The 18328-nt window shown below is 36.6% G+C and overlaps 1 protein-coding gene across 2 annotated transcripts in view; it reads right to left on the bottom strand.

Annotated features, from left to right (window-relative positions):
* COG5 (component of oligomeric golgi complex 5) overlaps positions 1–18328 on the bottom strand; it is a 139224-nt gene that overhangs the window by 29134 nt on the left and 91762 nt on the right. For both annotated transcript variants that reach the window (XM_063308002.1, XM_063308003.1), the window contains 4 exons: positions 9405–9486; positions 6959–7181; positions 5777–5938; positions 5540–5639 (listed from right to left, as the gene is read on the bottom strand). In XM_063308002.1, the coding sequence (XP_063164072.1) occupies positions 5540–5639; positions 5777–5938; positions 6959–7181; positions 9405–9486 (567 nt within the window). The remainder of the gene's footprint in view (positions 1–5539; positions 5640–5776; positions 5939–6958; positions 7182–9404; positions 9487–18328) is intronic.

Genomic DNA, 18328 nt, shown 5'->3' with positions numbered 1-18328 from the left:
GGGAACGGGCAATTAACCTCTAAGTCTTTCCTCTCTGTCCATGTTCTGAAGGCCTTTTTAAAGAAGGATGTTCAGGGTTGTGGGATTAATAAATTTACCTTCTCCAAATCAAAAATTGTTTGGCAATGTTCTTTTCCTTTTCAACTGCACTGAAATTGCACTGGCAGGAAAATTAACTAACAGCAAAAAATTTGTAGGAATCTTTTGGTGACAGTTGAGTTGGATATTTCACTGCCCCGGAATGTATCCTTTCCAATCAGATGGCTAGAGTTAGCTGGGGCATTTAGTGCCACATCGTGGGAAAGTTCTAAGTCATCCTGCAAAAGTTTTAAATCATCCTTCACATGTGAAGAAGGGCACTGAAGTTTATGGCAGGACAGGAAGAAGCGTTTGCATTCGCTGTTGAAGGTACTGTAGTAGCAAACTTATGTGCCATGTCTGAAATGGATCGTTCATTCCAAACAGTGCAAATAACTTGAAATGCCACTGTGATACAAATAAGAAATTTTTTAAAGCTGAATGTTTTTCGGGCTCAGAATTAAAGTGAACCAGCTACATTAATCTCTAATGTGTACCTAAAGATTGTGTACACCTTGAGTTTTGCAGTCTGTGGCTTGGAGGGTTGAAACATTGGCAGTCCCCACTATATTCAATTATCTGGGAGTAACTCCCCTGAACTTCTTGGGGTTTGTTTTAAAGAGGTGTGCACAGAACTGTTCTGCAAATTATTTCTCTCTCTCTAGCCCAGTGTTTCTCAACCTTGGCCACTGGAAGATGTGGGGACTTCAACTCCCAGAATTCCCCAGCCAGCCATGCTGGGTGGGGAATTCTGGGAGTTGAAGTCCCCACATCTTCCAGTGGCCAAGGTTGAGAAACACTGGGCTAGCCCATGATGTTTAGCTTCCGTCATGATACTGCATTTTAACTAAAGTTTTTAACTCTTCTACTTTCTGATCCAGAGAGGCAAGCCTTTGTTTCATTTCTAAATAATTTACTTCACCAATTGGCGTTTTTATCTGATCTGCAGAAATTCAGTTGTTCTAAACAACATACTCAAGAGCAAGCAAATTCATATAACCTTCTTTCTATGTTATTAGTTTCTCTTGTAGGTCAGGAATTAACACAATTTTTATAACAGCAGCTTCAATAACCTCAGGGAGAAATTGTTCCCTCTTGGACATAGGTGATGATTCCCACTTTCTCTGTCTTTTTGACTTCAGACCCATAATTCATCTTCACAGAGCAATAACTTAAATGAAGGAAGGTAACAGGAGTTTTATTCTTACCAGTTAAGTAATAATGCAATCAAAAGATGGGATAATAAACCCTTAAGCTACCAGAGAACCTCAGATCATAAATCAGAATTTTGCAGTACCAACATAGAAGTCCTATCTTGTCTCTATACAGATCCTGCTTTTTGCATGGAAAACTTAGTGATTTTCACTTGTTAGAAGACTAACATCAGAAAGAGAGACTAAAAGCTGTTTTGGGCTTGATGGTCCTTTGCAGCCAACTGAATGTGTGATCACTAATTCTGTGTTCAGCTGCTATTAAATACATTTGATGCACCTATTGTGTCTGTGTGTCTGTGCATGCACATGTTGTATCATTTCCTTGTTGATCTTCCAAGGAATAGATAACTGAATTATTTTATTTTATTTTATTTATCAAATTTTATCACCTCCCATCTCCCCCCAAAGGATAATAACCGAATTATTCCTTCTCAAACACTTGAAATGATAATTTTACCCTTTAAAATTCACTACTCAGGAAGATCCTGAGGCTTACATCCTACAGATAATAATTCACATTCCAAATTAAAATGGTTGTTCCTGAGGTCAGAGATTCACTTTCCTGCCCATGATTTATTCCGATGTTATTCCCATCGCACTCAGCAGTTTAAGCTTGAATGTTTCTTTTACATGGACAATTTTCATTTTAATCTCTTATAGTTTTACCTCTGGTTTCATGATTTTATTTAAACTGCCAAGTTTGATAGGTGGCAGCACTGGGTTTAATAACTAGATTGTACTGTTGACCCTCAACATCACAGTACTGAGATGATTCAAGGTATCATCTGAATTACGATTTATCAGCATTCTAGATGGGAATGTCTTTCTCTCCCATCCACTGGAAATCTGTAGGATGGCCTGATGATTATGATGATTATTGTTACTATTACTACTATTATTTTGCTAAGTATTATGCCTAGGACTTCCTGAGTAGTGAATTTTAAGCAGTGGATACTTTCTTTATTAGTACTAAATACACACTCAACTTTGTCACAGCCATTCTCACTTTTACACTATTTGTCTGGTGTGACAAAACCTGAGACTGCCAAAAGTAACACTCCTCTTACAATAGCCACATTAGCCAGCAATATAAAGAATAAAAATGTCATTCTCTGTGAAATCAGACAACTGGATGGACTGTAAGTATTGTGAAAAGTGTCCGTTCTTCTAAATGAAACTAAATACTATATTGTATTTGAAAATGGAAGAACTCAAAGTCCCTCCCCAAAATTTCTTATTTGCAATATGCAAGATGTCTTTAAAAAGCATTAGTTAAGATGCTGGAGCACAAGTTTATTACTATTTGTTTGCTATGGTAGCTCAACAAAGTCTTCATATCAAGGAGTAATTTAAGGACGTTCTCCCATAGAAATTGGGCCTGTTTTAAGATGCTTGGGACAAGCCACTTTATCTGCTGTGCCACCATGGGAGGCTCCCTGGAGCAGAATGCAGAAAGTGGCCATTAGATGTTAACCAAGGTAACAGATGGGATCCCATTACAGCATGCTAAGACAGCTACACCCATTTATTTAGCTTCTGGGCCCACTGCAAGGTGATGCAGCTTAAATAGCTTAGGAACCCCACACCTGAAAAATACTTCTCCCTTTATCAGCCTGTCTTTCTTTTAAACTCTGAACAGAAGACTCACCCTAAAGTACTTTTTACTCATTGGCTCAGTCCTCTCAATGCACTAAACCATAAATCCAAGTTAGCATAACATGCTGCATTTACGTATCATGCAGGTAAGTACATTACATTATGGCTTAACAAGATGGCCTGGTTCGTACAAGGTTTCCACAACACACAAATCACAATTATCCAACCCTATTTTTGGCTAGTATAATGTGTTGGGCAAATTTAGCCATTATGTGAAAACCAGGAAAACACTTTTCTCTTTTATAATGCTTTGTTACAGACTAGCCATCCTATTACTCATGTGACTGGTGCCAACTTCTCAATTATTTTCAGCAGCATATTGATTTTCTTTTTCTTTGCCCAGCCTGCCCCTCCTCCTCAATCCAACCGATTTTTTTATACAGGATAGTTTAAAAAAATGAAGTAAAATAAAACATAACCAAATTTACTTAAGATCTTTTACACACACACACGCACACACACATGAATGACATGACATGACATGACAAAATGGGGGTGGGGGGGAAATCAAGCTTGATTGTTAACAAGAAGCAAAGAATAATATCCAATAATGATTATAACAAGCATCCTTTGGACTTTGTCCAAGCAGTCGCCAGGAGTCAAGAATGACTTGCAGGGACAAATATATATAATATTTGATATATGTCTGTTTGTCTGTCTTCCAAGAGGCCCAGCTTTCTCATATCCTCAAAACTAGCCACTGATGTGTTTTATCCACATTTTCCTCTATATAGGTTTACAATATGCTTCCTTCCTCTCAACCACTTTTTTTTGCCATCCCCTGTGACAGAAATTAGGCTGAGAAAGCTTGACTTTGCAATTAATTAGGAATTTGAAGCTGGGTTTCTGTCGCTTATGGTCACATGCTCTGGAGCAGACATGCCAAAGCAAATAAATAGGCTATGTCTTAGGCAATAAGCAGAATATCTAGCATGAGAGCAAGATCCAATGAGCCAACCAGATTGAAAACTAAAATTATTTCCTAGGGAAGTTGCAGCTTTGTTTTAGGGTGTACCAGGCTCCCTTGAACCTACAGGTGTTGTGCAACCAACTGTTATTCTAACTTCAAGCACATGTTCTATATAAACATCAGCTGTGATGGTTGTGTAGAAACACAAGCATTTTTTAACCACATGAGAGCTTAAGTTCTCTGGACACATTTCAGCTTTCAGCAGCTGATTCCTGAGGTGCTATGAAAACTCTGGCTTTTTAATTTTTTTTCCTTTTGTAATTGTTTGATGTTGTTGTTGGGGACTTTTTCTGGTTAATGTTCTACATGTCATCTTGAGCCTCTCTCATTAAAAGGCAGTTAGTGTTTGAAATAAAGACTTTGAAACACATGGAACAAACAAATTGGCATCAGAGCGATGGGTAGGATGGGAGAGTAGAGGGAAACAGGTCTCTTCCAGCAACTGGGAGTGATGGGGCAGGGGGTGGTAGAGGAGGAAAGTGTTTGTATTTCTGATAAGCTATCATCTGAACATGCCCAGCTTTCCAGGGTTTGAAAAGCACTGCCATTACATACTTCAACAATGACAGTCCTATACAAAGAAAAAGGTCCCTTGTTTACTAAGTTAAACAGCACTGGTGTCAAAGAACAAGCTGTAATAATGACTTCACCTCAGGGACAAAACCAAGACAGAGAGTCCAATCTGCCAATGAATTGACTTCTTGAAAAGCTAAGAAGACCATCCCAGCCACAAGCTCCACAGACCCTTTGAGGTGCCCACAAGGAAATGGCTGTGGAAACAGTAAATAGGGTGAATGGGATGATTCAGTGAGAGACTGAATCATGTGGACCAGTGTTTCTCAACCTTGGCAACTTTAGTTATGTGTTGACTTCAACTCCCAGAATTCCCTAGCTGGCTGGGGACAGAAGAGCTGATAGGTTTGGCCACAGTGGTGCTGAAAGTAGCCTCTCCTTGGGTGACTGCAACAACAGACTGGACAGAACCATCTTGTCTCTTTCCTTCTGTGATGCCAGTTCCTTTCTCACCACTCCCCCTCCTCCCTCTCTTGCTTCCACTCAGAGGACTGCCAGGTGAGGCGCAAAACACTCTTACCAGACATCTAAACTTATCAGTTGCAGAGAGATTTATAATCAGATTAAGGGCTACATGAGCTTGTCCACCCTAGTCATTGTGCAATTTTGATGGAAGGCAGGCTCACTTATGGCTTCCAGTGTAAACAGAAATTGGTTTGCAGTTCTAAAATACTACAGTAATATAGTTTCATTTCTCTTGGACCCTAATATTGGTTTCAGGTTGGTTAATATTCCTACATTTTTTTTCAGGTTTCAGGATAGTTAACATTCCTTCTTTTTTAAAAAAATCATGGAATTCTAAAGCCATTATAAACATCTTGTGCAGACTCAATTATCATAAAACTACTCCCTGCAGGAATGGTCAGCAAAATCCTGAACAAAGCTCTATTTCAGCAACATACATGTCAGTCTGTTTATCTACAGTTCATATGTAACTTTTAATTATTCAAACTCAATTCAAATCAAATTGCTATTTGTGCCATTATCCTGCTCCATCAATTTTTAGTCTTGAAAAAGACAATTATCTGATAACAAAAAAGTCACTTACAAGTTGTTCAGACTTCACACCAAATAACTGTATGGTCTTTGCCACATTTTTTGATACTGCAAAGCTGAGGTTTACATCCACAGCTGCCACATTCAGCTCACTAGAAATAAAACAACAGTAGCAATAAGAAGATTAAGAAATGAATAACTTAACAGTAAAGAACTCTTCGTTCCAAAATTGTGATTAAAAAGGGAAAAATTACATTGTATGTTATGCCCTGAAATTTATTACAGTTACCTTGCAATGGTTTTAATGATGCTGTCAAGCTCATCAGCTGAAGGAGGGTTGCGACCTCCAGGAGGAAATACAAGGTTGATGGGATCAAAGAGCCGAGATAATGATTTTGATAAGTAGGCAGCTTCATAAGGTTGCAAAGAATTTTTTAGAGCTTTTTCTGGGCTAGAAAGTGGGAGCAATTGATTAAGATAAAAATATTTATTTTCATTTTTCAAACAGCACCTTAGCAACCCATCTGAGACTTGACTAAACTTGACAGTTTCTCAATCACATCTTTTCATCTCTTGTAGAGAATAATTTCCAGCAATATTGTAAACAAACATACATCTAATCTAAACATCACAGATTAAAAAGCAAGTATTTCTGCAAAGAGCCTTATTACTTATAAAGATGCTGATCAACAGAGATGTGCATAGCTGGGTATGTATTCTTCTAAATGTATACACTGTTCAAATTAGTAACTAAAAAAACCCATTAAGTGTATTGGTATTCTACATCAAGAAACATTGATCAAAGCTGGATATTTCTGAACCTAAAATAAAAAATTCTGTATACACTAAACTCATCTGTCCCCAGACAGAATATCCATGTTTTGAGGCCACCTTCTAGGGCAGAAATGAAAAACCCTTGAAGCTGTTACCTGCAATCTATGTTATGGGCCCATCAGCAGGGATCTTCATACCTGTACCTTAATGAAGAACTGTTGCTCTTTAACATAAAATGAGTTTTTCCTCAACTCTTCAAACAACCATATAGCTGTGCCAGTAAATAGAATATACCTGTAAACTTTAAAAAATGGTTGACTAATGGACACTTCTTCCCTGTTTTCATTTGTCTATCCTTATACTATCCTCTGGTGGGCTATCCTAAATTTTTATTGATTCTGATAGAAATTTAAATGTTAAGGGAGGTTGCTTTATGGCAGTTTACTAAGCCACATTATGAGAACTCCAGGTATACTGATCAAGAGTTTTGTGCAAAAAAAAATTCTCATAAACCAATTCAAACATATACTAAGCTTCAATCTGCTTCTATTGAAATAGATTCAGTGGGTTTGTTAACAGCAAGCCCAATTTATATTTATAAATATTATGCTGGGCTACAAAAAATGACCTAGTTAGTTACAGGGAATTTGAAGTCCGAAATTTTCTGTTCTCTAATTACATACATAAGTGCTCATACTCATAATCTTGTTTCTTTTGCATGAATATGTCCTGTGCATCATCATCATCATCATCATCATCATCTATTTGTGGAAGTTCAGATAAGTGTTCCGCACTTCCATTTGTAATAACGTTTCTCTGAATATTTTCACTGTATTGTTGAAGACGCTTCCAGAAATCATTATACAGCCTCAGTAATTTAGGGTATTCTCCTTCAAAAGCTTGTTTCAAAAACATGGAAGCTGAAAGACAAAATCCATACAGATATTACTTAAAACAAGCCCTATCAGTTTCAGGGAAACTTATAACTTTTGTGCTGCTTAAAATCAGTGGTGTATGGAAATTCAGTGCTTATAAAAAAGCAGTTTCAATAACAAAGTATATCTGGATGAGACATCAGTTGTAAGTTCTGTACCTTATCTTCACACTGGATATAAGTGAATAAGCAACTAGGGGAATTCCTGCTGTGCCTTATTATTCGCTTTTATGCACCTATTCTAGTCTAATAAAAATATATGATCCATAGTCTGGAGGCCCTAATAACCTTACTTTTTCTCTGACCCACAATCTGTTTTACATTTTCAACGTAAAATTACTTCTTTCTGTAATAGAATCTAAGCTTGCTATGAAAAATTATTTAATCATTAGCATTAACAAATGGAGGCTTAGACAAACAATACCTTGTCTTCTAATTACTCTTACTGTAAGATGAAGTAAGTTATGCAAGAGATCTGTTTTCTTCCGATTCAATTCAGAAATGTCCCAGAAAAAAAAGTGCAATAATATTTATTTCACCACTGAATAACTTCCTTAGTCGTTAGCTGTTTCCTCAATAATATCAAGAAATACATACTTTGAATGGACGTACTTAATTTGTTAAATTCTACAGGTTTGTTTTTATAGCTGCACATTATGTACCTTTTGCTTTAATTTTGCAAATGAAAAGGCTTTTCAGCAAATACTTCAGAAATCACAGTATACAAAATATAAAAATGTAATACATCTCATACAAAATATTCTTGCAACAAATACAGACAATAAACTAGCTCTGCAAATGTTAGAGAGCCACATCCGAAGCAGACACATTAATGAATATCTTTTTCTTTATATCTTTTTCTAGTAACAGTCACATTTGGGGAAGATGATTATTAATAAGTTGCAGTATAAAACTGACAATTCAATTTTTTTCTATCTAGCTTTCCCCACCTCTAGTGCCATTTTTCTGCTGAAATTATTTGTCCTAATAGTAAAAATATAGAGACAGAGAGAGCAATGAAAAACAAGAAAACTAAGGAAAGCAGAATGAGGCTTCTGGAATTCTTTTCTACCGTTTTACTGGAAGTGGCTATAGATATTTTGTGTAATGAAGTAAAGTGTATTTCTGCCTTCTCCTTGTGTTGCATCTGCTGTGTTTGTATATGTGTGCAATGGATATTCATGGTAGGCTGCATACACTCTGCTCTGGATCATATGACTAGAAGGGAGGAGAGCTTAGAACGGTGCAGTCAGCAACCTTCTGGGCCACTGCCCAACTGCATCGCCTATAGGAATAACCTGAGAATTTGTTTTCTGGCATGTTTTTCTTTGCTGCCTCAAGCCAGATGAGGCCTACTTTAAAATCCTTTGTTTCCTGGCTTCTTCCTCCAGAACACATTTGGTCCCATTCTGTTCAGTTTTCAGGGAGTCATCCTGCTGAACGAAAGACAGACCAACAGAGAAAGAGAGTCCCTTTATATAATATCTTTCCAAAATTCCGTTGTGTTGGAAAGAATAAAAATGGGGATAGGAAGACTTACGTGGTTGTATTTCAGATTAAAGTGCCCTGCAGCTGCAATTGGATGCATTCACACACTTTTTCTTTATAACCTGTACTTAGGAAAGAAGTGATGCGCTGCAAGCCTAAACAAGAAAGATGTGGAATCCTTTCAAATTCCATTACCATTAAAGCTAATGTTCCGATCCTTTCCAACTCTGTAATATAATACAACTGCTAAACCACAAAGTACTATGTTCTGATTTAAAACAAGTGACTGGATAACTGAAACTATGAAAATGCTCATGTGGATGCTATCTACTTACTCATTTATACAGCAACAAAATACTAGGAAATTTGCAGAAAAGTCATCTTCTAGATTTGAATAAAAAAACACATAGTTCCCTTTCCCTAGTTTCAGTCAAATATTTAAACAACACCCTACCTCACTTAGGCAGTACCTTCAAATAGTACATAAATCTTGAGTTGAATAAGTCTAATTCTTTTAAGGAGAGCCTGCCTAAATTAAGATTATGAAAGTAAATTTACTCAGATTTCAACTTAGATTACCTATGGAGAGAAGACAACCACTTTCCTGCTCTCTATATTATCCAGGTCAAAATGGGTGCCACAGAAGGTGGTGGTGGGAAGATTTATAAAACTAATAACTGGAGAAAATGTCATTACCATACATACTGAGTTCAGTACTTACTATCAGATGCTTTCTGAAATTGGGAGGCCAGAGTTTGAGTTACTGCTGTCCAAAATGTGTACAAAATGTCTGATTGGCCATCCTAATATGAAAGAAGACAAGATTAGCAACAATCAAGATGTGCTCAAAATTTAGAACGTGGAATGTTCTCTTCTTTTCTCTCTCTCTCCTCTGTTTCAGTACACTTCTTTATGTAAAAAAATATTTAAATCCTGAAGTCATAGTAATGTTTCAATATTTTAAAAAATCAGAAATTTTCGTGTTAGCTAATTTTGAGCCATAAATTACAAGAAATACATCTGGCCACATTCGATTAGGTAGTAAACATCTCACTTTCGCTTGCACATTCTCAAAGTTGTTTTCAAAGAACTACATAGAAAAGAGAACCAAATTTCTCACTACATTTACAGCTAATTTCAAAGCTCAAGGATGACTTTTAAAGTGTAGAGCACAACACTAGACAGTGTTGCCTCTAAGCACAGGCCACACTAAAATTTGTTCAGTTTAATAATATAGTGTTAGTGTCCTGAAAAAAAAATAGAATAGGGTTTTGACAAAATTCACAATTTTAACAAATGGAATATTTGACATTTGTTGATCGTTTAACAAATCCACCCTTTCAACCATGTTACTAAGATTCGATTTGGGCATCACATTCCTGCAGCTCATCTTGAAGACATAACACCTAGGGCTGAAGCACTGATTTTCAATCTGAAACAACACGCTCAGAGGGAGTCTTTGGTTGTCCTAATCATCATAATCTGCAAGTCAGTAGGGATTGGGAGCAATAACACTTCAGAATGCACATTGTCAACTCAAGTCAAGAAGGCTCTATGATTACAGTACCAAGGTGATTCCATCACTGTTTATGTGTACTTTTCCCATTCCCCTCCTACACTGATCTTACTGTGATAACATTAATATACATTACATTACATTTGAGGAAAAAACGTTGCTCTTGCAAGCAACTTAAAAAGATCACCCAATTCCTACAATGTCCTCCTAAACAGAACATATCCTCCCCAAACCTGAATGGATGGATGATGCAGAAAGAGATTTTAGAGGAAGCATGGCCCATTGAAACTGTTGTGACTATACATTTTTCCAGGTCTTGTACTGTCCCCTCTCTTGGGGTCATAGCATATCTATCCACATTACACTCAGCAAGCATAACAAGCAGAATTCTCCTGGCTTAAAAAAACAAAGGATATCAGAGACTTCTTCCAGAAAGCTGGAAGTCAAAAAGATAGGCAGAAAACTGTGTATGTGTGTGAGCGCGCGCGCACACACACAACTTTTTTCTATGGCTCTTTCTAGCATACATCTTAAAACCAAACCAAACCAAACCAAACCTAGATCTAGGACATCTAATGTGTTATTTCATAAAACTTGGAAGCCAGGAAAAAATTAACACAAATGAAGACAATAACGTTGCTAGAGAAGAAGAGAGGGAAAAAATTCCAACATGGTACAGTAATGTTTTCTCCGACATCTAGCAACAGGCAGATTGCATTACAAGATGATAAGCTTCTGTGGTGGAAGTTGCTGACAAGATGACTAATGGACTGCATCTGATTATCTTTTCAGCTCAATGACAATAATTTCAATCATTTTCCTATTCTTAAAAAACAGTGTAGAAAAAAGACCATTCACTCAGGTGTAGTACACCCAATTGAACATCTCCCTGTAACAGAATTTTATTCTGTTAGCTTTTAGAAAGACACGTGTGTGTGTGTGTGTGTGTGTGTGTGTAACATTACATTTTAACTTGCACACTGTCTATACAGGAGAGTCAGGGCTGTTTCCTTCAAATAGAAGGCAGTCTGTCTTATTTGAGGGCACCTACCCATTTCAGAAAACTAGTTTCACAAGTGTTATTTAATAGCATTGTTAGAGAGTGATCCTTTAACTAGAATGATCCCTGGTGTGGAACGTGGCATTTTTCTGGTGTTAATTGTTCTTACTGTTTTTATTTATTTATTTATTTTTATTGATTGATTGATTGATTGATTGATCAAATTTATATGCTGCCCATCTCACTATCTAAGTGACTCTGAGCGGCTTACAAGTAAAGGAAAGTGCTAGAAATCACACCGGCATTTGGCAGGATACAGATATTATAAAACAAACAAATAACTGCTGCACAAATATTACAAATCACGTGTTCCCTTGGAAGGCCCTGCGTGTAAAGTTCTGCTTATTCATGTTACTTCTCTGTGTTAAAATGCTGAGAAACTTCAGCACATTTAAAGTTTAAATAGTATGCAATTATTAACTGAATTATACTTCAACTTTTGAAGCATTATTACACTTTAGATATTTAGTTAAGCAAGCAAGCAAATAAATAAATAAATAAATAAATGTATTGTTGTAGCCACAGGCCATAACAATATGATATAACATAAAATACAATTAAACAAAATCACAATAAAATGAAATAAAATAATAAAAAGAGTGCTAGATATAAAGAAGTCAAAACAAGGTAAGCCAGAGCTACAATTAAGAACTTAAATATTTCTTTCTGAGTTTACATGATAGCAAAGCAACCTGACTAGTAAAAGTTGGAAACAAAACTGCAATAAGATAAATCAACCATTCAAGGTCTGAGCTTTTGAATTCATCTACCATCAATAATTTGGCCGTAATCTCTTTGTAAATGGGGTAGTGGAGGACAAAGTGAATGATGCTCCCCACTTAACCAGGACCACAGGGACAGAGATGGTATTGAACAGGGCAATTATAAAATCTGCCTTCCAAATATGTTGAAGGCATGGTTTGCAAGCAAAGAGATATAAAAACCTTTCTCAGTGGTGTGCTCATAACATTAACCAGATACTAGGTCAGACTCCTATGATTTTATATATAATGACAAAATAAAGATGAACATTTGGGTATCTGTACTGTAGTAGCACTTTTACTGGCATTCCTTTCAAAAAATATCTCTGATATTTTCTCTGTTTGAAGAACTGAGTTACCCCAAAGAGAACAGATTTGTAGGACAAAAGTTTTTCTCCATTCCCAGATGGGTAATGGAAAAAACAAAGTTTGGTGAGGTGGGTTCTTGAATGCTTTCCATAGTAGTTTCTTATACCGCCCCAGCAAGCAAGATGTACTCTGATGGCAATGGAAGATAGCCATACCTCCAACCTTATGTAGATAAGCAGCAGAAATGCCCTGGGGGAGGCCCAAGATCTTCCTTATTAAGTTGTTTTGGACTATATCCAATTGAGCAATAGCCTTTTTACCCCACCCTCAGATCTCAGCCCCATACAGCATCTGGGCCATCACCTTACGCTGGAATATTTTAAGTGCAGGGGATACCAACTGCCTGCCTTTAGAATAGAATAACGTCAGAATAAGCCCCACTATGCATTGGGCAGTTGCTAGAATGGTGATTAAATGTGTGTTCCATACACAGGGCACTTATGAAAGGTGATACCTAGGCATTTTAAAAAGGGGTGCTGCTCTATTTAGTGGTCAATAACTATCCATTTATGTTTAGCATTGCTTCTACCAAAGACTGCTACTTTCATTTTATTATAATTTATCCTCAGTTTTTCCCTTTCAGTAATCAACTAATCTGGTTTAATAATCTTCTAAGGCCAGTCTTGGTACAGGAAATGAGAGCCATGTCATTGGCACACATTAAAACTGAAATTTTCTTTCCACTACGTGTGGGGGAGAAGACACTTTGTGACTTCATAGCCTTTTTTTTAATCCGTTCAATCATGTCCGATTACAGTATCATTAACATAAAGGTTAAATAGGAAGAGAGCAAGATATTTAATTCTTTTTTTATAGAGTTAACTACTATACCACTGTCTTATTTGAAAAAATTCATTGAATATGGTTTACTAAGCTACATGTTCTGATGCATCAATAACTTCAGTGTAAGCATTTTTATATTTTTTTTATTGATTGTATTTACACATAAAAAACACACACACTGTTGGGTTCTCCTTAAATAGGTGTAATTCTCTTTATAATATGACTGTGCTTAAAGGCTTGTAATCAATGGATAATGCCAAAGCCAGAATCCAAGTCCATGGTAGTTCTTACATCCACTATAAGCCCAGTTCTATTCTGTATGTTTTCTACAGGTACAGATCAAAAAGAAAAATCAGTTCACTAGAAAATATTCATTTTTATTTTGTTTAAATTTTTTAAATTAAATTATTGCTTGATATTCTTACAGATTATTCTGTTTTACAGAATAAAGAAAGCCAACCACAACCAGCATTAAAAGTTTTGCAATCCTTCGGCACAGCAAAATTCACTTTTCATGATTCTACACAATACATTTCCAGCTGGAGAATCCAAGAAAACCAGAAACCTTGCATCGACATACATTCACAGACAGATGATCAAAATAAAAGTAAAAGCTCCATACTTAAGCTACTGCAACATAGTCACAGGATTATAAGATTCTTCCTGAAGGCAAACACTGCTGGTAGTGAAAGAAATGTGAACTATTCACAGTAGCATATCCTGATGCCATCTCTCCCTTTCTCAGGTAGGACAACCTGTTCTCAGGAAGGAAAACTCACAACCCCCACTAAAAACATGAGTAATGCTCAGGGATATCACAGAAATACATCTTAGCTGCTTGAGACCAGGGAAAGGAAGATATGTATTTACTGAAGTTGGGAAAAAAGGCAGGGAAAGGAAGAGAACCAATTGCTATGACAGATAGTTTAAATGCAACTGCTAGCTCCAAGGAAGGGAAGAATCAACTGTCTTTCATATCTATCAAAAGCAATCACAGAGAACTTTTCTGGCTTCTTCCAGCCAATGAACTATTACAAAGACTTTGAAAAGATATTCAAGAACAGTAGGCATTGTCAGGCAAAGTATAGGCAAATCCATACACTCATGCTAGTCTTCCGAGTTACACTAAGGAATCTTACTTATCCTTTCCCATCACTTTCCATTCTTTCCGTTTACTGCTATAATTATTGCTACAGAATGCTATAATGAATACTAACACAGATGGCTTAAAGAACAAGTATTAAATCAATTTATTGACTACTAGACATGATGAAAATGAAGCTTCAATAGTCAGATGCAATAACCTTCAATAATTAAGCCTTTTGGGGCATGATTATGTGATCATGCACAATAAACCCATAGCACCCATAGAGGAAATTTTCCGAGGTAGATGGAAACTTGCAAAATATGGCATACTCACACCAAGATTCTTTAGATGTTGTAGGAGACTGTGGAGATTTGTGGAGCGTGTGAGATTTTAATGTTTTTAAAATTGTAATTATTATTTAAAGTGTTAAATAAATTGGAGAAGGGTCATGGGAACTATTTAGAGATGCAATGGTACTATCTGCCATGTCTGCACCAAGCTCTGATAGGGATAACTATTACTATTTGGCTTGCTTATGAGCTTCCCAGAAATATCTGATACCTCACAGTTGCAAGGTGGAGTCTGGACCTTACAGGCTGGTTGAACAGAACAATAGTTATGGGACACAGCTCTATAGCTTCAGAATCCATACTGTGCCAACTTAACTGCTTCCTGTTCATGACTCCACATATTTTCCTACTAATGACCTATGTTTTCTAGAATCATCCAACCATAAGTGTGCCAAAACAACAATAAAGAGCACAAGCTCTATATCATTTCAGTGATGGCTCTGTTGTAGAGATGCTAGAAGACATTAGTGGGAAAATGGCCAAAGAGGAAGTATGTCGTGGAGGATTATGGAATAGTGGAGTGCCTGTTGCCAATAGTCTCTCCAAAATATCTTTCAACAGTAGCACTTCACTGAGGACCTTTTTTTTAAATTCTAACTATTCCAGTAGGATAAATAAATATATTTTAAGAAAGAAGGGAAAGTAAGTATATGAAAATAGATCTAAATAGTCCCATGCAGTAATCTCAAAAAATGAAACAAAACAAAAACTGCAGAAATTCAATTGATCCATTTACCAAGAAGACAAACTGCAGAAGAAAGGGAACAATCATACTGCTTGCAATAACACACTACCATCAACCAACTTATTAAAGTGCCTGCGGTCACCATTATATTAAATACTAGTCTCTTCCTCCAGACTATGTACCAGCATGAAAATGAGATAGATACATAAACAGCCAATAGCTATGCCGCATCTAGAATTTTAAACAGAGTCATTCATGAGAAAGATTTAAAGTATGAAATTAAAATTATCTCCTAGGAGTGAAATGTTAGATAGGTCTGTATTCCACAGTGCTATTTTGGCACAAAAATTGCAAACCCAATTATGTGTGACATACTGATTCCAATCATTCTTTTATAACATAGCCTCTACCCTCAAATGATGTTGTTTTTCAAATTCTAGTACTTAAAATATGAAAAAATAATTACTGTCAAGTCTCTTTGAAATATACAGTTATACAGGCCACATTCTTATGCAGACATGCCTTGCAGGTTACCGAAACAAAATTGGTTAACCTTGCAGGTTATCGAAACAAAACTTTAGATACAACAGAGAACAATATGATCTTCTAGTCAAAACTCTAAAAGGCATCTTTGAGAAAAGCAGGCCAAACAAAAAGCCACTGAAATACTCTTTAAGTGTTTTAAGTAATAACACTGGATTGTAGAAGAATGAATAATTCTGTACTGCAGTTCCTCATGGGACTGTGCTTAGGAAGACCCATATGCTCTATTTCTATAGCAACACAATTGCTAAATGTTAGATCCTGAACAAAAGCCATCTCAGTAGTAAAACAAAAAGTACAAAAAATAGGCACATTCCCAAATGATATTTGCTAAAAATCACTTCCATCATCTTTATAGTATTATCTATATTACGTATTTTCAGGATTACATAGCAGGACACTACTACATTTTTTAAAATACTGAGGTTTGCTTTACAGCAAGGAATAAAATCCTTTATGTACAGCTAGATCACTGTGGAAGTCCAGCTTTTTACTGGCAATGCAAAATTTAACAGGAGAGATTCTCACACAGATGAGAACAAAAATACAGTCCTTCCTTCCTTCCTTCCTTCCTTCCTTCCTTCCTTCCTTCCTTCCTTCCTTCCTTCCTACCTACCTACCTACCTGTAGAACCACAAAAGATTTGGAAGCTTAAGTGTGTGTTTGCTTAATTCTTGAACAGGCAATCCTGGGGGCAATTTTTTTTCATTCACAAGTGATCTCTGAAATTTATCTTGTGTAATGAGGGGAGAACCAAATCATGAACCTTTGGTGCTCCTGACCAACACAGAGAAAAAAGAAACCATAGTTTTGCCAATTGGGAAGATGTTAGAACTTATTTTACCTGTCTGTTGGGGTCCAGGAGTGATGTGAATGCATACATTTCTAAGCATCATGGCACATGGTGGTCTACAGTGGGTTTGTGTCACTCAAACAATAGCTTGCCTCCCAAGCCAAAGATTAAACTCTTCTGAGATTGAAAAAGGAGACATGGTTCACTTTTGAAGATGCCTAAAATATTCTCTTGATTCTGACTTATGGTTCACAATTCCACTGCACATTCTGTGTTTTGACAGTGACTAACACAACAGTTATTTGCTAAAATTTAGTTATTTGCTAAAAATGAAAATATGCAGAGGAAGACAAGGTAGACATGGAATACAGATGAAGCTGCCTTGTTTTCACTGAACAAAATTAAATCACCATTCATCCTAATCATAGCTGGGCCAGGTTTGGAAAATACTGCAACACTGCTTACTGGGACCTTCTAGTTTCCTCTTCAAATATTGCCACAAGAGAGAAGGAAGTTCATGAGGCCCAACTCGCTGTAGCTAACCCATGTAATCTTCTCATCTGGGTCAGTACAACAATGTGAAATCCTAAGACGTACTTTGATTATGACTTTTTAAAATATTTAATTATTATTTTCTCATTCTTAAAGGCTCCGCAGGGCTTGAACTGTAATATGCTCATGGATAAGACTTGCGCTGCAGAGTTACCAAGGAGACAGATGGACCTCTTAACTAGAACTGCAGCTGTTGCAGAAAATAAATACAGTGACAACATTAGCCTAGTTAGCAGCAATTAGCAAACAGAATGTAAAATTCAGGGTTCATGTTACTGTCTCCTGTGAGAATAGGCACAGTGCCCTTTTAAAATGGGCCACCTTGTGCTTTGGTGTTACTAAGCTTACTAATGTGGACAAACAGAAATCCAAGTTCCTACTCCAAACACTGAGAAGGGTTAATATATGTGAAATTACTTTGACTTTTGACTGATAATAACTGCTACTACTACCATAGTTAACAATTCTTGGAGTCCCATCTGGCTTCCTCTATCACTCAGCACTGCTTTTGTCAAGCATGTCTACATTTTAGCTGTTTATTCAGCAATTCCAAACATCCTACCTAGCTGCTATGATATGTTAGAGAAGAGGGGAACTTAAAAAACCTATTTCAGCCATGACACAAGGCAGCTCAGTAAATGTTATCAATTGTGTTTACCAGGCAGCGAAGCTGGGTGTAATGTTAGGTAACATATAAGCATAAGGTTACAATTTAAATTAATATAAATGGGAAGAAAATAAGCATTGAAAGAAAACCTTCTCCTCAGAAAGACAAAGATTCACCTTTAAGGGAGAATAACGCTCCAGCTTCATTTAACTGAACACCATATATTGATTCTGAATGTGCCCACTTACAAGCTCTCCCACAAGCACTTTTTCCCTACAGCTTCTACTTTTAAACAGATGGCACATAAAATATCTTTCCCATCTGCTTAAGATACTGCATCCCAATTTGCTGTTATATTTTCCATGGGAAAAAGGAATAAAAAGACATTTAAGCATAAGAGACTGCCAACTATAGTTCTTACATTATACACCTCTTCCTTATTAATTCTTTGGGTTAATACTTTAGTGCTGTGTGAATGAGGGTTCGCATCTGAACTCTCAACTAACAAAATGTATTAAATCAACCGAACAGGAAATGGT

Source organism: Candoia aspera, chromosome 7 (genome assembly GCF_035149785.1).
Source record: "Candoia aspera isolate rCanAsp1 chromosome 7, rCanAsp1.hap2, whole genome shotgun sequence".
Classification (NCBI taxonomy): domain Eukaryota; kingdom Metazoa; phylum Chordata; class Lepidosauria; order Squamata; family Boidae; genus Candoia; species Candoia aspera.
The sequence above is the reverse complement of the archived record's forward strand: the minus strand, read 5'-3'. Positions and strand labels throughout refer to the sequence as shown.